Source organism: Mytilus edulis, chromosome 5, assembly GCF_963676685.1.
Source record: "Mytilus edulis chromosome 5, xbMytEdul2.2, whole genome shotgun sequence".
Lineage (NCBI taxonomy): Eukaryota > Metazoa > Mollusca > Bivalvia > Mytilida > Mytilidae > Mytilus > Mytilus edulis.
Window position 1 is genome coordinate 86,169,489 of NC_092348.1, and position 25,101 is coordinate 86,194,589.

Here is a 25,101-nt window from a genome sequence, read left to right on the forward strand (position 1 = left end):
AGGGGAAAACTCCCGCACCCGGTTTGCTTTCGCTGGCCCCTTAACATAATAACAACAAGGTATACTATTTCAGTGATAATCATTGATAATGGACATCACACTAAAATCAGAAGTATACACAAGAAATTAAAATCCTAAAAAATGTACATAACAATTATGAAAAATAAATATGATATACAGCAACAATCACCACATTAGTGGGTCCTCACTATGGACAGGTACATACAGTGTGGCGGCTCAAACGTCTTAACTGGCATAAAACTCTACCCTAACATGGGACAGTGTATGTGCATAATCTCAAACATTAAATCTTTATTAATATAAATTGGAAATAACTTTTGAAAATGGTAGGATTGCATAGCGTAAACATTACTGTACAAGCATTATTTGATACTTCAGAAATAGCTGAGAACAATACCTGAGATAGATATTTTCACTAATTCTTTACACCATTCATCTGAACTTGGCCAAGTTTGCCTTTGGGTTTTTGATTAACTGCCTATAGCACCCTTGGTGCTTTGATTAAATTGTATTTAACCTCTATTTATCATTATTATTGAATATGTATTGTTCATTTTTAATATAATTATTATTGTATTAAGAGAGCATTATTGAAAATTGGTGTAATCCAAATGAGTTACTCTCTCTCTCTCTCTCTAAATATAATATAATTATTATTATTATTATTATTATTATTATTATTATTATTATTATTATTATTATTATTATTATTATTATTATTATTATTATTATTATTATTATTACTGGATTACGCACCTCATCAAAAATGAGTATTTGTCATGTGGAGCAAGTGTTTCATTTTGTATTTTCTGTGGATACCAAACCAAACTCTGCACTTTCAATGTTAAAGAATTAAACAAACGAGTTTGGCCAGTTATTGCCTTTAGTAACTATTTTAATGTTTAAAATTTGTAGCCCTTGTGGTGTGATGTCATTCGTGATTGAGTGTTGTCTTTAATGCCTGTGTGTTGTCACGATTTTTTGTGAGTGTACAAATATTTTGTGTGTTGTCTCGGTGTTTGTGTGTTGTCACGATAGTTTGTGTGTTGTCATTATTTTTGTGTGTTGTCACGATTGTTAGTGTGTTGTCATATTTTATTGTGTGTTGTCTTGGTGTTTGTCTGTTGTCACGATTGTTTGTGTGTTGTAATTATTTTTGTGTGTTGTCACGATTGTTTGTGTGTTGTCATATTTTTGTGTGTGTTGTCTTGGTGTTTGTTTGTTGTCACGATTGTTTGTGTGTTGTCATTATTTTTGTGTGTTGTCACGATTGTTAGTGTGTTGTCATATTTTTGTGTGTGTTGTCTTGGAGTTTGTTTGTTGTCACGATTGTTTGTGTGTTGTCATTATTTTTGTGTGTTGTCACGATTGTTAGTGTGTTGTCATATTTTTTTGTGTGTTGTCTTGGTGTTTGTGTGTTGTCTTGGTGCTTGTGTGTTGTCATTTATTTTGTGTTGTTATAGGTGTTTGTGTGTTGTCATTAGTGTTGAGTGAAGTTATTAGTGTTTTGACATGTATTTTTGTTATGTTGGTATCGTTATTTTTCTTAACAGTTATCACATTTATGTATCTCCGCGTTGTTATTTGGTTTATTGAAAATTATGTCATGCTAGTATAATGTATATTTATCTACATGTATAGCTGGCGACCAAATATGTATTTGATTCTAAATTGATTGTTATAGTATATACTACTGTTTAACAATACAACTTGGTGTACAGCATTCCATCTAGTATCGTCGTTAAATTTAGATATGTTTAATTCAAACCAATGACCTCTGTCATAACAGCTGCTACTGTTATTATTGACCAAGTTTTTGGGTAGCTGTGTCTTTGTTGTTTACCACACGACACTGTTCCGTTTGTATAGTTGGTATCATATTAATATATTGCCTTTTCTGACAAATTGGTTTCTTTCTTTTTCGTTTTGAGTTTGAATGTCCCTTTAGTATCTTTCGCCCTCTATTTTGACAGGATTGTGTCCATTTTATTTGGCGTGCTTTGATTGACCCCTATCGTGTCTTGAAGAACATATCCGTTATTTATATATGGGATTTCTCTTGTACCTATTTGTTATGGTTTTTAATATAAAGTATTTTCGTAATTGTGTTAAGGCTTTCAAACCTCTTGGCCGCGCCACTACAGTATAGTACCATAGCTTATGACAATATATGTGCATGAGAGAGAGCCGCAAAATACTAAAAGGACATTCAAACTCATAAGTCGAAAATAAACTATCTATGCCATGAAAACAAAGAACAATATTAAAAGACAAACAAGAATTCATAAAAAAAAACCCATAGAAAATAAAAGACTGAGCATCACAAACCCAACTGAAAACCGGAGGTGATCTATGTGCTCTGGAAGGGTATGCAGACCCTGCTCCATATGTGACACTCGTCGTTTTGCTCATACAAACCTGGTGACAGGTCATTAACGGGAGGTCACATGTGTCGAAAATAGGACGGGATTGTGGTAACGACAATCATAACACATCCGTCGTCATCTGTGAAACAGACTTATAACCAGTAAATCTGGTTACAAATATGTATTTTTAATAAATACCGGTACATTCGAACCTGTATATAAAGGTCATTCACGGGACATTAGCAAACTGACCTTATAAGGAATCGATATTCAAGATGTATATATGTACGTGTACATTTACAGCGGAACAATAAGAGGGTGACCTGACAACACATGTTTTTGCTAAATAGAGGTGACCTTCAGAGTACGTTTGACTGTACTTTTATGAATTCCCACATATTGTACAGTTTTATTTCGTCAATGACTTCAATTAGAATTATATTCCATGTTGGTATTTTCTGATTGTTTCATTCAAAGTAAAAAAATTATTTATTATTTTCCATTTTGCATTTTTGGTGGCATTTGGACTTCTCTGATTTTCGGTAAATTGATGTTAATTCATTATTCCACTTGTTACATAGTAAGTATGACGAAATCACATGTCAAAACAGTTTGGTAAAGAGATCTATCAGTCGTTAATTAAAGTATAAAAAACATTCTCCAAGGGCAACTTATACCTTCCCCTTAACACGCACTTCAGAGGGAGTGAACTGGGTCATTTTCAGTGTAATTCAATGTTAAACAAGAACAAATAAGTTAAAATATTTATTTAACAACATACAACTGTATAACATTTCCTCTATACCTGTAGTCACGTGGTTTATTATATATGAATCCATAATTATGCTTCAATGAAAATGGCATCACATATAAACATATTCATGTTTAAATTATAAGTTTTAAATAATTTATTCAAAATAACAATAAATAAACAAATAACGATATCATTTTTCAACTACATAAGAGAAAAAAATCAACAACACATAATTATGAAAATTGAGAGTCGAATAATATCGAAACTTCTTCTCTATGCCTATAACAAATTTAGAAATTTTCTTTCCCTAGTAAACAATTTAAAAAGTATACTTTTGTCGTTTTGTAATACACTTAGATTAGAAGAACGAAACATCAGAGTGCAAATTTAACATTTGTATTGTTTGAAAAATTGAAAGTCATTCCTCATATACATTTACAATATAACAAAATACCTGAAGAGAAATACAATATTTTTACCTGAAATCTAAATACGGTCATTTAAAATATAGTCTTCAGAACGAGGCTTCCGCTCTGTTGACATCGTTGATATGCGTACATGATAGTATATACTTAATTGAAATAGACTGCATATGTTTGGAAAGTGACCAATAAATGACACATTAATCTTGTTCTTGTTAAACTAGTAATACAGTGTAGTATGTGAATGTCCGTAAACAAAAACTGAAAGGAATGAAAACAAACATTTATGTGAAACACTGCACTAGAAATCAGTAAGAAAAAAAAGCGGGAACCATATTTAAAAGAAATAAGGTTGGAAATCTCCAAAATAGAGCAAAATTTTAGAAAATACTTTTATTTTAAATTAATGTTTCAATTTTCCAAATTGATTGATCAAATCAGAAACATTTGGTCTTTATGGTCACTACCCAAACACATTCAGTTGTTTCATTTCCCTATAATAAATCTGTATAACTGAAAAGTCCAGTTATGAGTCGTTATAATATTTATAATTTTTTTTCAATAATAAAACATTTAAGGCACAGATTCTTTGTTCAAGATTGCATTGATAAATGGTGATATATGATATAATGTTTTTTAAATAATGAAAAAAATACCCGTTATTCAATGACATCACATTGTCGTTGGAGGACAGTCACATTGAAAGAAAACCTCAGCTGTTTGAACACAATCATTTAAAGAGCAAATGCTCTGCAAATCTCGCTCACAAAACGAGACGTATCAGACCCTCGCTTTAGAACGATATTTCACTATAATCTATACGACTTTGCTTGAGGTATGTTCCGAGGGATTTCAACAGACGATAAATAACATATCTGTTCAATAAACAATAAATGGACATACCACATTAAAACGAAAAGTTCAAGTTTGTATACCCGTTTCACCACACGAAACATTTGTTTCGTTGTCTTTTGATCTTCTGAATCATTGCAAGTTGCCCGAAAACTTAGACCTCATAGACTGTAGTAGCCATAATTATCGGTCTTGAAATTCAACTGGTATATCTTTTTCAAATGTTAGCACCGTCCTTAAGGTTGGCTCGGCGTCAAAGTCTTTTGAAGGTGCGAGCCAGAAGTTTTGAGCCAGCCGAATAATGGCTAAATACAATTCTTGTTGTGCCATTCTACGCCCTGAAATTAAATAATATCACTTACAGATCTGATATTTTTTAAATACAAGGTAACACATTGAAACTTTATCAAATTACTGCAAATAATTTCTTGAAAAGCGTTATTTTATTCTAATCTTAATACAAAGCGTTACTTTATCGTAATCTTAGAAAGCGTTTTGTGCGCTAGTACGAATGGTCTTAGTGAAATGAAAAATATATAATACACATGATAAACAAGACATGATCTTTATTATTATTTGGTAATCAATTATAAAATACTCACCAGCACAACTTCTAGCACCGAATCCAAAAGGCAAGTTACTGAAAGGATTCCATTTGTTACTATCCCTTTCCCACCTCTCTGGGATAAAATCGTCAGGATTTACAAATTGAGTTGCATCCCGTGACATGGTAAACGTATTTAATAGGATACAAGTCTGAAATTCAAAAAAAAAAAGAACCATGATTATGTTGAAAATGGAGATAAATGAAAAGCTTTTATCAACATAATTTTTACGAAAACATAATATTTCAAAAGAACATTGACTTTCTGCAACACTTTTAACATATGGAAATTTACTAACAAAACGAATTTAGAATGCGAATATAAAATACAGATGATTTACTTCCAAAACGAGTTTAGAATGGGAATCTAAAAAGCAAAAACACTTACCCCTTTGGGTATGAGGTAGCCGCCGATGGTTGTGTCTTCTGTCATGACGCGGGCATTGATAGGTATAACAGGAAATAATCTAAAAGATAATAACAGAACATTGTACGTTTGCATTACAATTTTAAACATAATATCAGAACACTATAGCTATAAGTTTGCATTTTCACAATTTGTATAATGCACGAAATTATGAATTACAAGAGAAAAAGTAAGCAAGTATCTTTTTAATATATATATCTTTTATTTTATTTTATTACGTTGAATGGAATAAGTTTTAATTGTGTCTGATCCTTTTTTGCTTTGAGTCAATAAAATATGTTTAAACTAATGGAATAAGTTTTGATTTGTCGCTCTTTGATTTGTAACATGAACGGGTAAAACGTTTACCGTGTTCAAAATATTCATAGAGGTACTCACCTAAGAGTTTCCTTAACAACTGCTCTTGCATATGTCATGTTCGATAACTCTTCAGCTGTACATATTCTATTCTGAAGAACCGTTTCAACTTCTTTAATAAGCTTTTCTTGCACTCTAGGATTTCTGGATAGCAGATATGTTACCATACCCATTGCATTTGCCGACTGAAAAAAAGAATAAATATTTTAGGTATCAAGTTTATCTTAACCGCAATTTGTTTTTAGAATAACAAATATTTATTGTTGGTAGGCTTTACTATACAGAACTGTCCCATTGTTACTGTTAAAACTCCTGACCCTTATACGGTATTTCAAAGTATCATTAAAATGGATATACTAACAAATTTGAACAAAACCTTCAATCTCCGCGGTAGGTGTTTCCATTCTATGACAACTAAATAGTATAATACGATTGCTTCAGAACAATTTATTCTTTATGATGTGAGATTATCAGTTAAGATCAGACCGATAGACCACCGCTAATAAAAAACCGCAGCCTTTACTACACTCTAACGCTCGACAATAATGATAACATGGGTTGTTAAAGTTTAGTCAATTCTTATGTAAACGTTCATGAAATTTGATTCAACATAAACTAACGTGGCACGAGAACAAGTTGATATTTTATTACTGAAAAGATTCTTTATGCTCCATAATTCAACCCCACGCATGCGTGACAGAATATTCGTTGTACTATTATTTATGTTTATTTTATTATTTGAATACTTCAATAAAACGCTAAGTGAAATATTTCCGGGTGTTATTGACTTTCAAGAAATGTCTTCAAAATAAATATACATTAACTTATCGAAAACGCTAATCAAACTAAAGAAATTTCTGACTATATTAAAGGTGTAAAAAAATAGGTACACCATTCGGATTTGAATATAAAAACATATCAGTGGAGAGGCGATATTAAAATCGTAATAAAAACCGTAGGAAATTTTAAGAATGGAGTTTTTATCGCAATGAAATGGATACAACAGAAAGATCAAAGTTTTGATTTTAAAGATAAACATAGTTTTTGTAAACTAAACAACTAAAGGTCAAAGTGCAATACTAACATCATTTAAATTAGTACCATGTAGATAAATCTTTGCCGTAAACTTACCGTGTCTAAACCAGCTAACATCAGTTCGGTTGTATTGGCATACACAGCATCTAAAGGCAGGTTTTCATTTCCAAGTAAGTGTTCCAAGAACGAGGCTTTATTGTCATCTTCGGAACCACTCTGTAATCTCTCATACTTTTCTGTTATATCTGCCAACTTTTTATCTATGTGTTCTCCAGCTGAAAATAAAAACAATGTTGCCTTAAAAGGACAGAATAAAGTATTAAGTCAAAAAAATTACTTGAAAAATAAAAAAGTATTGAAACAAACTCTATTGCCTTTGTAAATCTCTATATTTCGTTTGTTTTGTTTGATATAATTTTTTTCCCATAGATATACATACGTTGTGATTTATGACTTACCAACTCTGTATATTGTATCCCATGCATCAACGTGAGTTTTCCACGTCTTCGTTCCAAAACGTTTATGAAGTTCTGCAAACACCATTAATTGATGTCCAGTTTTAAACATGTCACCTACAGCATCAATGAAAGCTTGATTCTCTGAAGATACGTTCTCATCAAGGCAGCCAAGTCTAGTTTCTAACAATACTGAAGAAATAGCTGAAATTTAAATACTAAATTAAGCACAAGTCTTAAAGTAGAGTTTGTAAGATAGAAACTATGTGATGTTTATTTAAATGAAGGAGAATCCATTCTATCACTCATAATTTAGAGTTTCAAATGACAAATCGTAAACAAATTATGAGTATGTGAGGGATAACAGTGCACAAAGTTCATATTTCGGATAATCTTTTTCTTTACTTTCAAATCCTATTGAATATATAATGATTTTAAAACCTGTTTCCTGGACCATATGATATTTGTGTTGTTATTTTCAATCAGTGTCCTTTGGACAGTCTTTGCTGCATCAGGTCAATATCAAATTACACAAGGTTAGTTGTACGATAGTTGGGTTCAACATTCCATACTCATTCAACCCTCTAAGGGTTCATGTCTTGACATTGTAATACAATACAAAGATATGCCATCAATGAATATTTAAATCTTTTAAATCTGTTCTTGGGGTTCAAACGGGAAACCAACAAAAGACACTTAAGATAAACGATTTAGGTCTTGAATTGAGATGTAGGCTTATTGTTGTAAGATGTTGTACAAAGTTGATGATTGCTATAATTGCATTTTCACTTATTCTTATTTCCGATAAAAAATTATGGCAAATATCCTTTTCCAACCTTGTCAATATAACTTTATTTGATTGAAAAGATATAGAATCAGTTGATATTTATTTCTCTGTAGGGGACTTAACAATTGTCTCCGTATTCTTTTTGTACTGGTAAATAGGACAGATTCATTCATGTAACAAACACTCAATTCATTCATCATTTTTGTTCCTTTTGTCTAACCTATTTATATGGTAATGTCATTTTAGATTGTGATATTAAGTGATGTTGTCGTAATAGCCACAACAAACTACAATCAACTTCACAAATTGCTTTATTTTTTTAACATATTGTATTGGCGAAATATGATGATGATGGTGGTTGCATTGTATAGTAATGGACCCTCTATAAGTCTGCAATGGAAACTGGCAGTGATTATGAGAACTAAAGATGACTTACATTCAATTGCCCACTTAGATAATTCGTTTTGAAGATTTGGTACTGCACTGTTTGTTGCATGATTGTCTCGTGTATATTTCAGTCTGTTAACAAAATCTGTAACAACTTCGTTCATTACGTCGACATATTGAAGTACGGTCTTTGGTCGTAGCATGTGTTTACCAATGGCGGTGCGACATGTTGACCATTCTTCAGCATTTGAACTAAAATTTATTAAAATAAATACATTATATTAGATAAAACGAAAACCAATTTATGTGACCGGCAGTAAGATTGTTTTTCGATATATGATTATTAAAAAATATATTCTTGGAAATATTTTCTCCTTATATTCTGCCAAAATCTCTCGTGAAGACCCAAACCACTTAGCCTTGTGTATCTGTCATATATCTTTCCCATATAACAAGAAAATAAACGTAAATCTTTTGTTAGTAACTAATTTTAAGTAATATGTCGTTTAACGGCTGTCTGTGTCATGTCACAGCGTTTTCTGTATAAATATACATGTAATTACAACTATGTATATTTAATTGAAAAATGTTTCCTGAATAACCTTTTTTACACTAAGTTCACTATTAAAAGCGAAAAGAAAATCAAATCAAAATTTTTCAAAAATGAAAAGATAAAAAAAGCCAATAAATAAATGATCACACTTATATGATTATAAAGATTAAAACAATAAAAAAAAACCTTCAAGTACTCTACACCAGAAAAAAAGACCACTTTTACAATGCATTGAAATCAAGTTGATATTGTTCATCCTTAAGGAAACAGTTATCTCTACTCACACTGTCATGAGGCCATTGGCTTGTGTCCTCATTTTCTTGTATATTGTCCAAGAGGGATAAGGTGGTCTGTTTGGAAACTTTCCTTCACTCCGTACAACCTCTTCGACAAGATTGGGGTCAGCTATAGAAATGTTAGTTACTGGTCCTAATTTTTCTTTGAAAATAGGCCCATACATCTCATGAAATCGTCGCTGTAAGAAAAATATAAAATGTTATTAATTAAATAAATGTATGTTTTTAGCACATTTAAGTCGTATATAACATGCACGAAACATTAAGTGGACATTAAGCAATCAGCAATCATTTTATTATATATTTCGTACGTATTTATTTTTTTACTTAAACTTACAAGTCGTCCTGCTATCAATATAATACATTCTTTTTATTTCATACAGCCAATCGACATTCCTTTGTAAACGTTTATTTGAAAAAAAAGACTGTTAAAATATTGACAAGCAAATAAAAGTGGCTTATGTTAAACACTTTGATACGTTATTTTATACAACTTCTGAACTGTGAGTGATAGCATGCACTTTTATAAGAACGGTCTAAACAGTAGTAGCCTTCTGATTACAAGGTTACCCTTTAACAAGCAGTAAATTAACACATTATGATAACGTTTATCTGAACAGCTGATTGTGGGTATTAAGTATCGAGACTAAATTACATTTGGTTTCTTGATGTGAAGAATCTGCTAATAAAACAAGTACTTTACACAATCTGAGGTCAAGTTATTACTCTTATAATGATTCAAACAATTACGTCGTGGTTAGAGTATTTTTGCCTCAGATTAATGACAGTATACGTACTATTCCAATATTATCACATATTTAACAGATGCAAGTAGGTTATCGCAAGTGAAAAAAAATCTCTGCATGTAACTTAACGTCAGAGGTGTTTAACTGTTTTCCTGATAACACAAGTTTTGATTAATGTAAACGCACTCAATATACGTTGCATTGCTGCCATATTGATGCGTCTAAATCCGGAGAAATCTCAGAAATTCATACAAGTGCAGAAAATCTAGATAGTGTCAGAATAGGTTGTCTTCGATCAATAAGGCGATACTGCTTGGGTTTATTTAGTTAACAATCTTTACCGGTTAAACGACCTACACTGTATTCATTGAAATAAAGTGCATTAAGTTTTTTTGTAACTGTTCTCGAAATAAAAATTATGATAATTTGCATCTTAATGTACTGACTATGAAATCATTTAAACATTTATTTAAATGTATACTAAAATCGTTTCCAAATGCATATTTGTATAATAAAATAGAGATGAATGGATTTTCTAAATATTTTATATGTAAATACTTTATATGCCAAATACTCTGAACATCATGGATAGTAATTATACGGTACATTTGGTTTAAATACATGTACATCATCACTAGATTTAGATAGATCGCATATTGAAAAGTAATTCTGTTTTCTTTAACACGATATTGAGGCTGCAGGTGGCTTGATCTCATTTTTCGTATGTTTTCTTTTAACTTCTAGTCGAAACAAGTCATTCAATCCCCTTTGAAGTGATAAATTTAGTCAGTACAATAAATCTAGTCAAAATAACATTTTTGAACGCACTACTAAAATAAATCACCGTAATTTAAGATATTTAATACAATTTGATAATTTTAACTATGTCAAAATATGTACTTTTCTCTATCATTAGTAGCTTGAGTTTTATACTGAGGCATCTTATACTGATTAAAACCCTATATATCATAGAGTAACTACCTTTCTGTACATAAATTTTGTTAAAGTATATTCACCATCACTGGCCCCTTGCCCTATTTTATATTAGCTCTCAATAATATTTACATGCTTCAACAAAACTGTAAAATGAAATTATTACTGCTTTTAGAGAAGAAGCAGCGGTGTATTGATAATTCAATTATCGTTTTGAAAGGTAAATAACTAGAAAATAAGATTAAATCGCTTACCTGAACTTTGTGCATTTGTCCTTTATTTTCTCCTTTGAAATATTCCGGTGCAGTGCCAACAAGTGGGTATCCGTTAGGGCCAGGTAGATCCACCATTGTTTTGGTCATTGGAATATCGTTCATTGATATCGTAGATGATGTTTTAGCGGTAGTCGCTGCATGATCAGTTGTTAAAAGTCTCTTTGGTGATTTCTTTGGTGATTTCGATGCAATGTTGGTTGCTGTCGATAACACTCTTTTAACGATATGTTCAGCCATTGGTATGGTTAGTATATGTTTCAGATATTTTTGTCGAATTTTCTTCTAATCGTTACTGTCAGTTTCTAGTACGTATTCATTCCTGAAAGTGAACGAAAAATTCTTTGAATAATTGTAAAGCTATATCCAGATCACTTATATAAAATATCCAAACGTTACGAAAAATTATAAATATGCTTAGAAGTGAAAATTCAGAAGTCTTATACTATTCTTTCCAACCTTAGTACGCCCGCGTCTTGAATAAGAATGAAAGTACTACGTGTATAACCTCGCTTCGAACCCCAAATAGAGTAGGTCACTGCGTACGTTCTTTAATAGATTGTTTGCACCAATGTTTGCATTATCTCAAGAAAAAAAAACATAAATTTGTTGAATGAGTAGCTTCTGCATTGTGTGCAACTCATGATCACAATAGTTATTTTAAAGTGTTTTCTCTCACAGCTTAAATAAACACAACCGGTAATGCACTCGAATACTATTCTGCTATATCTGGCTAAAAGAAATCAATTGACTTATTTAATGTCGACTTTCAAGGTTCACATAAAAGTTCAATGTTGACAATACTTAATTAATACTTTAGATCTACCTTCTCGCAATTATATCCAAGCAACACATGTTTGAAATCAGTTTTTAAGTTTCTTGACTTTATGAAATGACAGAAATATCCTATTTACTTTCGGTAAAATGACATTGATCGGGATATATTGTTTATTCCCCAACAGCTGTCGGAGATCTAGAGTTTTATTTCAGTACTAACTTTTACTCTACTGTACTGGGTCACAGGGTTCAATTGTATAACATAGTATTTTTATAGGTTTTAAATCATTAATTTTTATATTTATGCAAGTAGGAAATTGTCTTTATCCTTTTATGTTCTGTAAGAAAGCTGTAATTTCATTCATACTAACAATGTATATTTTCCTGTTCCTAATACATCGCGTTACTTACAATCGAATAAAAAAAGACCTCGCCAATAAAACTATCATGCTTTCCTTGTACTGAGCTATTAAAATTTCTGTCATTTTGTAATTTTTACTGATCAAAATAGAAATTGTACATCAGCATGCCTTGAATAACTTGAATATGTAAAATTCTAACACAATCAAACGGCTAAAAAGGTTCACTGACCGTGTTCTAATTTATTCATTTAGTGATGTGGTTTTTCATTCACGAAATCCTTTTCTTACTAGATACCAATAACTTTGATTCTAACCTTAACGAGCTTATAATCTACATAGCACTGAAAAGATATCATTTGACCTGAACAATATGTTTCTTGGTGTAAAAAATCGACAGAATTGATCGACTTATATAGCATTTCAGATGCTTCATGCGTATTTCACTAACTGTTATTGAAAAAAAAGATAAAAACTGGAGATTTGTATGAAAAATAGCACTGTTACTTCGTCATATCAATCAGTATGTTGAACTTTGCTGTACAATTAATTTCAGTTTAGTTTTTAAAAACATATTTGTTAACGAAAAATTTAGAATTTGAACAGTTGGTCATATTTACAAATGTTTTAAAATGACAACCTATCTTCCCCTTTGATAGAATGCCAACATATAACAAAACAAGTTTAAATTTCATGTAATAATATAGTGTAATAATATAAGTATCCGTATACTTATGTAACCTAGTATATATAGTCTGCATTGATATTAGAGTTATGCTTTCTTACAAGGGGATATATCTAGTTCATGTTTTATTGTACAACTTGTATATGCTTATACTGCAGTTTAAGCTAAATCGTGTTGAGGCAAATTCAAAAATATTCGGAATCATGAGGACAACTGCATTGATAAGTCCCAAATATTTCCTAATTCAATGCAATAAAGATAAATACGTAATAAATTGATATTGAAATTTTACGTCACCGACTTATTTCCTAACAACTTTTACGTCACATAAAACTAAATCATGATAGTCGTTGTTGATTTAGGTAGTTTTAAGGCTTGATTATTTAGAGTATTAACAATGCCCTTACTTTTGGACTCATTACTAGTTCATCTTTGCAGTCCAACATACACATGTACAAGATTTTCAATTGATATAGATAAGACAATTAATGGATAGATAAAATAGTTCTCTTTGCCCTTATTGATTTCCGATATAAATGTAGCTATTTAAGATGTTACTGTTTTATATATGACAAAAAACGTTGTAAACAAGCATTAGTTTTTGCATGAATGTTTTACAGATATTGGCGTCATAATTCAAACGTTTCATAATGGAAACACATTATCACAGTAAAAAATCAAATAAACAAATTTATTTTATGACTGTTATCTGCACTTTCTCCGTAGTATATCTTGAGTTAATAATATATATATATGTTATCAGGTGCACTGTATTATTAAACCGTCGACTATATATTTTATTATTATACATCGTTCACAAAATACATTGTAAGTAATATCCAACCTTTAAGTATATAGTAGCATATTAAACTGAATTAATACTTGAACGCATTCCAACAGTTATTGTTATGCACATTTAACAGAATTATATTTAACAGCATGAAAGGAAAACAAAAGAAAGTGTCATTAATTTTGCATGAGTACTAATGTATTCAACATGTCATAGTCACACATAAATTATTACTCTGACATTTTTGCAGATATTTTGCATTGCAAAAGTTCAGTAAAACCATGCACAACTGCTAGGTAAAATTCAATAACTCCATGTACAATATTGCATCGCAAAATCAGTCAGCAATACCAATGATGATTGCATTGCCAATGTCAATCATAATTGCATTGCAATAGTCAGTAGTAGTGGTCAACATTTCATTTCAAACACCAAGCACAATAACGTTGCAAAAGTCAGTAATACAGAACATAATGGCATTGTAAAAGTCAGCAATACAATGTACAAATGCATTGCAAAAAGTCAGCAATACAATGTACAAATGCATTGCAAAAAGTCACCAATACCATGTACAAATGCATTGCAAAAAGTCAGCAATACAATGTAGCAATGCAAAAAGTCAGCAATATCATGTAGAACTGCATTGCAGAAGTAAGCAACACCTTGTAAAATTGCATTGCAAAAGTTCGTAATATTAAGTATTCTTGCAAATCTAATACAGTAATATTAAGTATTCTTGCAAATCTGATACAATGTAATATAATAACAAAAACATTTGCATGCACTTAAGACACACTTTGCTGTACTTTTTACCTTGTCATGTTCCCCTGACATATCTTTTGATGAACTAAATGAAATTAAATGAAAACAAAACATAAAAAGAGTGAAATAAAACTCACCTTTAAAGAAGCGAACTTATAGCCAGAAATTCAAATTGAACATAACATTAAAACACTTAAGTTCAGCATTTATTTATATTTATGAAAAAGCCTATAATCCTAGTATGTTTAATCAACTTTACTACAACGATTGATTGTAGAGAAGACATTTACTAGCGCTATATATAGCACAGAAGGCGTCATACATATTGAAAAACTCATTCACTAGCGGACTAGAAAGGGGCGGGGCTTAATCCACCTTTGGATTCATGGCAAATCTATGAAAGGAATATAAAAAACCTACAGTTTGATTGGCTGAGACTCAATTCGTACTTATGTACTTAATTTACCTTTGAATTTAAACGCCCTTTCTTCTCTATACTTGAAATGATTGATGTACATCTAAAACTATACATATTTAACACCTACTTGTTGATTTTATAATCAGTTTGTGCACTCAATATATCAGAAGTCGAAAAAAATTAAGTCGATGAATTTCTGCAAGATCATTTTGCACGTTATTAAATTAAAAAAGTTATTTTCTTGTGAACGTATATTTACCTTGTTAACACTCTAAGTAAGAGTCGGTAATCGAAATTGTAAAAACAGTACGATTAAAATGCACAGAAACGGTAACGAGACATTTTCATTCTTTTAAGTTTAATACACTAATTACTTATTTTAATTCATTACATTTATTCTTATTTCTGAAAAAAACATGGCCTTTTAATCTTTTTTAATGAATCAAAACATAGTGGTATTTTGTTTGTTTAGTTTTTCTGACAACATATTGTTTAATTTAATTTGTACAGAAAAGAGATCTTTTTAAACGTTTAATATAGTTAAGGTCGTTAGTTATGTGCAACATAATACCTTTTACAACTAATGAAATAACCAAACCACCTAAAATAACATATTTTGTACAATAAGAAAAAGTTTCTTTTCTGTTCAAATTCATGTAATTCATTTGTTTCGTTTTAAGTATTTTGTCGCTTTCGTACATGTTCGTTCTCAGACTTGTACATCTTGGAATTTATCTTTTTTTAAGGATGTATTAATAAGCACGGGTGTGCTGAATTTTAAAGATTTAATTGTCAATGAATTTGTAACCGTCTTGATTTTCTGAAGTTGATTTTGTTAAACATGTTAAATTGATTAATGAACAGAGTGACCTCTTACAAGAAAAACAACGTTCACAAAGATGACAGTTTTCACCCCCTTAATATGTGGTAATTTTTGTGTCCATTTCAGTGGCTGGCATATTTTGCTGTAAATTGAACTCTTCATTAAAATCGATAAAACAACGGTAGTTTAAAATAACATTTATCTATGAAGGCAAGAAATACACTTTATAAAGGTGAATAAACAACCCATATCATTGTTGAAGGCCGTACGGTGACCTATAGTATGCCATGCCAATGAAGTGATAAGTTTATTACAGGAACGTATGTTATGACAATGAAGTGATAAGTTTATTACAGGAACGTATGTTATGCCAATGAAGTGAAATGTTTATTCCAGGGACTTATTTTATGACAATGAAGTGAAATGTTTATTCCAGGAACTTATGTTATGCCAATGAAGAGAAATGTTTATTCCAGGAACGTATGTTATGTCAATGAAGTGAAATGTTTATTTCAGGAACGTATGTTATGGGAATGGAGTGAAATGTTTATTCCAGGAACGTATGTAATGACAATGAAGTGAAATGTTTATTCCAGGAACGTATGTTATGTCAATGAAGTGAAATGTTTATTCCAGGAACGTATGTTATGACAATGAAGTGAAATGTTTATTCCAGGAACGTATGTTATGACAATGAAGTGAAATGTTTATTCCAGGAACGTATGTTATGTCAATGAAGTGAAATGTTTATTCCAGGAACGTATGTTATGACAATGAAGTGATATGTTTATTCCAGGAACTTATGTTATGACAATGAAGTGATATGTTCTTTCCAAAAACGAATGTTATGCCAATGAAGGGAAATGTTAATTCTATGAACGTGTTCTAGTTTAAACACATTTATTTATAGTGGATTGGGAAACAAGTTTTGCAACTTATATTAATCCCTTTCCACTTTGCGGGTGCGAATAATGCCTTGTAGCGGCATTAGCCTGCTCTTTTTCGAAATCTACAAGGGTGTCTTTAACGTGCAAGAGATATGGCTCTCTCTTAACACGGGTCAGCCATTTATCGTCCCCTTCCGACGGACTATCATCGTTTCCTCAAGACCATATGAACGTGTTATGCAAATGAAGGGAAATGTTTATTCAGTTCAAAGATAATAAAATTATAAGATTTTCAACATGTCGAAAAAATGACACTTTAACCGAATGTTGTTTTGTAATAGGTTAGTACACCGAAGTTTCTTCAAGGAATTATTTTCGTTGAAATTCCAATAAAAACATATCAACAAGGACATGATCATGCCTTATCCTATAGATTGTTCCAATTTTCCATTCAATCTCTAAAACAGGCTGTTGGACTAGCCTTACTTGAAATGATTTCAGTTGATGAATTATAAACATGTATATTGCAACTATAAACACAATAAGTATGATTACTAATGAGACGAACGACGTATCCACCAAAGACCGAAGGTCAAGGATAAGACGAATTTCATGGTTGTTCGGTTTAGGCTCTTTTGGTTTAAATTTTCACAAATATTTTCTGAATTTTAATTTCCCCCTTTTTATAGGTATCAGATTGACGAAAATAATTCCTTGAAGAAACTTCGGTGTACTAACCTATTACAAAACAACCGTCGGTTAAAGTGTCACTATGCCTTCAACATAGAGCAAAAACTTTGTTAGTACAAGACGGCGACTAGACCAGCGTATATTTCACTTAGATATCTGTGTGACATATTTCAAGTAGGTTTGATTTATTTAAGAAAGATTAAGCGCTATATAGACAATGTTATCATTTCAATATCCTATCATTTATAAATTTATAGCAACTTATATTTAGTGAAGAAGGGGTTATTGGTCCCTCTTCAGTATATCTCAGAAAAGAATGTTTCTTTATAAATTAGATTGAACGATGATTTATTCACGATCATTAGGTGCTACGAATATAGTCCCTATAGTGTGGACAGTATGTTGCTAGCTAATTTTTTTTTATACCCCTTCCAAATGTATTTCTTCATGTTTTATGCCTCAAATTGCAAGTAGGGGGGTGAAATTACACTGTAAAAAATTTAGGTCATACATTTTAAAGTAAAGTAGTGATTTGGTCCAGTTGATTTTTTTTTAATTTTCATTTATTGTCTAAAAGAAATGCACTACGAGATAATTGTGCACTCGTACCATTATGCAAAAGCAGCATATCAAAAGGCGTCCTTTAATAAATTAAAAGTTTACATTTTCAAATACGCAAGAGTCAATGAATATGCTCATTGTGATATTCGCCCCTGACACTGTATAATATGCTTGTAAACATAAATTCTGTAAGCTTGAAATTCAGTAAAAAAAAAATCGAACATGATTAAGCATAATACAAATGTAACCACAATATTAACTTTTGAAATGGCAAATAACTTTATTTGTTAGGAGATATCTTAACTAAAACTGTTTACGTGGTTTGAAAATCATATGGTTTTAAATTTAACATATAATTTATGTGCATACTTGTAAGTAAGAGAATGTTGTTTGTTTAAAAGAATTAAATCAGTTTTCCTATTTCGATCGTATTATGATAAGAACCTAATCCATTATAAAGTACGAAGTGAACTTCTCAATAAAAGTAAACGTTATAACTGATAGACTATTATAGCAATCTACGATCAGGTGCCTTTAAAATGCTTTGATATTGAATGTACTTGATAACCCCTTTCGTGTAGTGTCACGTGACAGTGACCGCAAGCCAATTACCCTAGTTATCATTGTAGTAAATTGATTTGTCTACATTATACTGAACACAGGTAAAAACGTGGCAAGTATTTATTCAGGCGGAAGGCTTAGGCAGCAACCATTTGATTTTCTGGGGGGGGGCTATGGTTTTTTTTTCTGTGCAAACTTTTTTTTTCGCCTTCGGCGAAGAACAATCTATTTTTTTAGCGACAAACCGAAAACAATTTTTTTCTTTCAATTTTAGCATTACATATAGTGGCAGCTGAGGGTGAAACAAACATTTTTTTTTCTCAGGGTCCAAAACAAATTATTTTTTTCACCAAAACCTGGAAACAAACTTTTTTTTCCAAAAAAAACCATAGCCCCCCCCAGAAAATCAAATGGTTGCTGCCTTAGAGTTGCATTGTTTTTAAGACAGCGAACAAGAACACTGTACATACGAATACATGCATACCTTTATTGCACTATAAATTTAAAAGTCAAAGTAATATTTCATTTTGTACTTCTTGATAAGCTTGTATATGAAATACCGGTAATGGTAGCACACATATTTAGAGTGCAAGTTGCAGTGTTATATTTATCTTGTTCTTAAAAAAGTTTCCGCAATGCTCATAAGTTCAAGTTCAAGTTCAATAAATATTTTAAGGTCAATTAAAAAAATTAAAATTTGACTATAAATTCTATGCTTCCGAAACGCTTTTCTTGATTTACTGAGGAAGTTGAACCTGTATAAAGACGTCAATAACAGACAGGACAATCAAGTTAAACTTGTTACGAATGATAACAATACTTGGACAATGGTTTGCTTACAATTATATTCAAGAATAAGAAAAATAGAATGGAAGACTACGTTTTAGCTAATAAGAGTATGAGTTATTATCAAGTCACCACTAGCAGCCCAAACTCTGTACAATTGTATTCCATTCTGAGCGATTAAATTATATATCGTGGTAACCAAGAGATAGTCCCATAGTCAGAGTCCGTGCAGACTAATTGTACTGTTTATTGTGTGTGTGTGTGTGTGTGTGGTTCCAGGCCAACACATCTCCCAGTCACAAGATCTAACCACTCCAAGTCACAAGATATACCCACTCCCAGTCACAAGATATATACCCACTCCCAGTCACAAGATATTCCCAGTTTATATTTGTGACAATGTCCAAATATCTTTACTGAAGAAACATCACTAAATAGATATTTTAGCAATAGCTGCAGATAAAAACATTGTCTGAAAATAATTCAGTTTTTTCAAATGCACAAATTAAAAAAGAAAAGTAATTCAGCTCAATCTCTCAATATCAAACATTATTTGACTACATCGTGACCGATGAACTTTTTAAGACACCGATATCAAATGTATACAATTATTTATGTAAAAATAACAAAAGATCGCCTTTCGGTTTGTAACGTTACTGTTCAATTGTTCCAATTACGTTTAAGCAGTATAACATCTACAATTGTTTAAAGATGCGTGTGTTTACTACTTCGGGATGTTTTAAAGTTCAATGACGATACAATTTATATATTTCTGAAAACATGCAGCAGGAACAATAAATAGTCTTGACGCTTACCAAATTATTATTGTATCACACATTAAGCGATTTACTATCTAGTAGTATAATTCCATCAACAGAAAGTAATTACCAAGTAATATATTGCATCCAGCGTTTTACGGAAATATATTTGATAAAGCTAATAAGTTTAGGAATTATCTTTTCAATCTTTCTATTTGATGAATAAGACTTTTTGTAAAAGATTATAAATATACCCTAGTTATTGAACCACTTGGTCTTGTATTTTAGAGATACTATAATCAATTCATTAATTTATAGTGTGAAGAATATCCGAATAACACTTGTAAGGCCACACCAATTTGATCCCTCGTTCGACGGACCCGCCCGCACCTATTTTTTTTCAAAACAGATTTTTTTAATTTTTTTTATATTCCCGCTTCCCGCATCCGGAATTGTAATCATGTCCATTTCCCGCACCGTTTTTTTTTTTAAAAATATTATAAAAAGATATCAACATTTGTTAAATCACAGTCTAACCTGTATATATAACGATTTTAAACATAAAAGCACCCCACCACACTGTGTAAATATCTGTGAGAATATTTGTTTCAGCATGAAACCTGGAGTGCTCCGATAAAAAGTTATAACAGCGGGTATTTCCGTGAAGAACAAAAAATTGGTTTCTTTCCCCCTTACTTATATTCCCTATCAAACCATGTTCGTTGTTAGAATAAAGTACAAAGAACTTCTGAAGGATTTGCCTTCAACTACAATTATATTGTATGCTGGCGAAACAAAACTATCCATAGCCGCTGCATGTTTATGCATCTGTCCTGATTGATTCAGGAGCATGTCGTTCAGCAGTTATCGTTTGTTGATGTTGTTCATTGGTATTTTCCCGTTTGGATATATAAATTAAATTGTGGTTTTCCTGTTCAAATTGTGTACGCTAATAATTTTGGGGTCCTTTATAGCTTGCTGTTTGGTCTGTATCAAAGCCCTGTGTAAAAGGCCGTACTTTGACCTGTGTTTGTTATTATCCGGTTGAGAACAACCCTCCCTCAGACAAGGGGTCATTTTACTGATGTAGAAAAGAAAATAGAAATACCAAGGATTTGTATAGTTTTTCTATACAAAACCTTTGAACACATAGAATTTTGTACTCAAAAAGAGGAGAGTTACATCATATTTTAAACAATTTTTTCTAAAAGAGGGGTCCACTTATTTTGAATAATATTAAACTGTTAAAGTAAATGTGTTAACATGGTTAAAGTCCAGGAATATTACTAAATTCTTGGACATGTTTTGACCATTTAATACCAGATAGATATATAGTTCTATGAGAAAATATGAGCCCTTTTGTACAAACAAATATATTATAACTTATATTGATCCCTCATAAAACATGTAAAAGGGATATTTATAACACTAAGGGGTTGCCCCCAAACTGATTATGATTTGGATGGAGAATTGTCTCATTGTCAGTCACACATACATAGACCAGATTTAATTATTTCTTGGTGAACAGGGAAAAAATACTTCAGAAATTCAAGAAATGTCAAAGTACAAGTGATAAATCAAGTTTTGATATTGTCAAAACCTATTTTTTTATGTTTACAAAAAAAATTTATAATCGCTCGCCTTTACTTTTCAAGCTTCGCCTCAAAAATTTGCAAATTAAATATTTTTTTATTAAAATTTTCAAATCGCTCGCTCGCCCCAAATTTTGCAGTCCAAAACCCCGTAGAACAAGAAATTAAATTGGTGTGGCCTAATGACCGAATAACACTTGAAATTTTAATATTAGCATATATTGGTGACTTTTTAAACATTGGTTTTTAAATTATAGTATATTATCGATGTATTTTATAACTAATAAAGGATTTACAGAAAGAAGATAAGTTCGTAAAAAACTTTTTAAATTTAGCGTGTACATCCAATATGGTGACCACGGAAATCATAATGGCTGCCATGTTCGATTACACGCTTTTAAAATGATCTTTATGAACTTATCTGCTTTCTGTAAATCATTTTAAGTTAGGCAGCAACCATTTGATTTTCTGGGGGGGGGGGGGGGGGGGGGGCTATGGTTTTTTTTGGAAAAAAAAAAGTTTGTTTCCAGTTTTTGGAGAAAAAAATAATTTGTTTTTGATTCTGAGAAAAAAAAAATGATTGTTTCACCCTCAGCTGCCACTATATGTAATGCTAAAAAATTGAAAGAAAAAAATTGTTTTTGACTTGGCTTGTCCAGAAAAAAAATACATCGATAATATATTATTATTTAATAATCAAGGTTTAAAAGCTACCAATATGTGCTAATATTAAAATTTAAAGTGTTATTCGTTCATTACAAGTGTTATTCGGTCATTACAAGTGTTATTCGGTCATTCGTGTTACCCAAGACGTACTAATATATATTTTGGTTGCTTTACAACATTTATTTTCTATTCAAAGCACGAGATTGTGTCCTCGTGCACTGTTTATGATGTTCCTGTGTATATCTCCCCTATTTATAAAAGTAAAGAGATTCGATATGAATGAACACATTTTATTAACAATCCATATCAATATCTTTAGTAAATTGTTTTTGATTAGTATTAAATACCGACTAAAATATAATCCAATTATGAATCCGTTCATCAAAGTAAATAGAATACGTCTTACACTGTAACTGATTTATTTATAATTTACCTTGACATACGTGGAAGAGAATAAATATATTTTCTAAATAAGTGTATAAAATAAATAGGTGTTATCTATATGATGATTTTTTTTTGGTAATCAAGAACTAATCGATTGACAGTGCTGGAATGATACTAAGGGAGCTACCATTTGATTTTTATGGGGGGGAATCTTTATAGAAGTGGTATCGAATCGTGAAGGTAGTTATTATTTAACTTCAAAATCTGCGAGAAAAAAAATCGTTATTCTATCAGAATAAGGAAAAACATTAAAAAATCAAATGTGTCTGACACAACTTTCATTATTACTTAAAAAAATGCACACCAGATTTAAAGAACCAATTAAGTACTTTGTATGTGAGTATAGCCGGTTGGAATGGCGTTTAATCAAAGCCGGATGGAATGGCGTTGAATAAAAGCCAGGTGGAAGTGCGTTGAATCAAAGCCAGGTGGAATGGCGTTGAATCAAAGCCGGGTGGAATTACGTTGAATCAAAGCCCGGTGGAATGGCGTTGAATCAAAGCCAGGTGGAATGGCGTTGAATCAAAGCCGGTTGGAATGGCGTTGAATCAAAGCCAGGTGGAATGGCGTTGAATCAATTCGGTTGGAATGGCGTTGAATCAATACCAGATTGAATAGCGTTGAATCAAAGCCGGTTGGAATGGCGTTGAATCAAAGCCGGTGGAATGGCGGTGAATCGAAAACAGGTGGAATGGGGTTGAATCAAGAAGGAATATTTCGCTCCTCAAACTTATTATTAAGCAGGTCGGCAAGACCGAATAACAAACTCCAAAGTAAATGTATTGTAATATATCAACTATATATATAATCAATTAAAGGATAGAGAAGATGAACAGATATATGCAACAAAAATAACAATAGACGTAAACAAAATGATGTTCAGATTAACAGAGTAATCAGACTGAGTGCTCGCCACGTATTGGTAAAATATTGTCCAACACTTGACAGATAATTCAGTTCCTTTTCCTGTGTAAAAAAAGATATATCTAAATTTAACACAAAGTTCCTTTTAAAAAAATATGAAAATCGAATAAAACAATTAAAATAATAAAATGCTATTAAAAACAAGTTTCACAGAACAACAGGACAAAGTCCTACCGTCTGGAACAGTATCAGCAACCCTACACCAATAGGTACAAACAAAAAACTACGTTTTAAAATTTCTTTTGTCTCATTGCTGTATGTTCTACCATACTTGATACTTAATTATTATGATTAGTGTGTCAGATAGTTCAGTATAATGTCATTTGGCTTTTTCCTTAATACGGTTTCAAATTTAAGAATATTTTTTTTAAAACAGTAAATTCTATTGAAAGAAAAGGCAACACATTTTATTGGTCGTGATAGGGAATGAGTGAAAACAACCTAGCTAGATCTACAGAAAATAGGTTATTTTATCGATTCATATACATGTTTGTACTTTTTAAAGAAATGTAGCTTGTGGTTACTTAGTAAGAACGTATTGAATGGGATTCTGTAAATCTATATTTGATTTGTTTATGGAACCACCACATCATTTTCTACAACAGCTATCGAAATGATGTCATGCGAAATAAATTAAATAGTAATATTGATATAAATAAAATAAAATATTTATGTCAGTTAAAAGCTCGTTATACCTTGTTTGTATACTTAAAATATTGTTTATCAATTATTATTTATTATTTGTTATAATTCATTTTAAATGCTTCGGTAGTCATACAAAAACGAACAATATATTGAAGCATTATGATTGGTTTGATTAGAGACTTGATTTCCATAAATTATACCTATTCACTCTTTTTCTTTTTAAAGAAAGAGGCTATGCTGCTTTTATGACATAATATCTATGTTTTGTTTTGTTAAATTCACGAAGTGTTACATACAATCACTTGTGTACGATTAATTAATCAATCGATTGATTGTTTATTGCCTAACGTCCAGTGGTAAATATATCATGCATGTTCAGGACGACACACTCAAACGAAATTGTACACTTGATATAAAGGGCATTAGCTTCGAGATATAGAAATAAATAAAATATGATTGTTTTTTGTTCAATCAATTTAGAAAATAAAATAGTGACATTATTATTTGCTTTAAGCAGCCAAAGTTTTGCCAAAAAAGCAAAGAAGCACCGGAAATATGTATTCATTTGAACTTCAATTAAACCCCTTTAGTAGATATGGGTTTCGTATGAACTATGCATGTTGCGTTATTCAAAAGAAAAGTTTGTCAATATTGGAAGTGAAACTATCTATTTTTACGTATGATTATTTTAATTTCGGTTTATATG

At 31.1% G+C, this 25,101-nt stretch overlaps 1 protein-coding gene across 1 annotated transcript; it reads right to left on the reverse strand.

Annotated features, from left to right (window-relative positions):
- Positions 1-3,139: 3,139 nt before the first annotated feature.
- LOC139524684 (1,25-dihydroxyvitamin D(3) 24-hydroxylase, mitochondrial-like) lies at positions 3,140-15,001 on the reverse strand. Its single transcript, XM_071319684.1, has 10 exons — positions 14,778-15,001; positions 11,250-11,589; positions 9,305-9,495; positions 8,517-8,719; positions 7,297-7,497; positions 6,935-7,113; positions 5,825-5,988; positions 5,408-5,486; positions 5,018-5,171; positions 3,140-4,753 (listed from the first exon to the last, which is right to left on the reverse strand). The coding sequence occupies exons 2-10, from the start codon at positions 11,505-11,507 to the stop codon at positions 4,599-4,601; spliced, it is 1,584 nt and encodes a 527-aa protein (XP_071175785.1). The 5' UTR covers positions 11,508-11,589; positions 14,778-15,001; the 3' UTR covers positions 3,140-4,598.
- Positions 15,002-25,101: the final 10,100 nt, after the last annotated feature.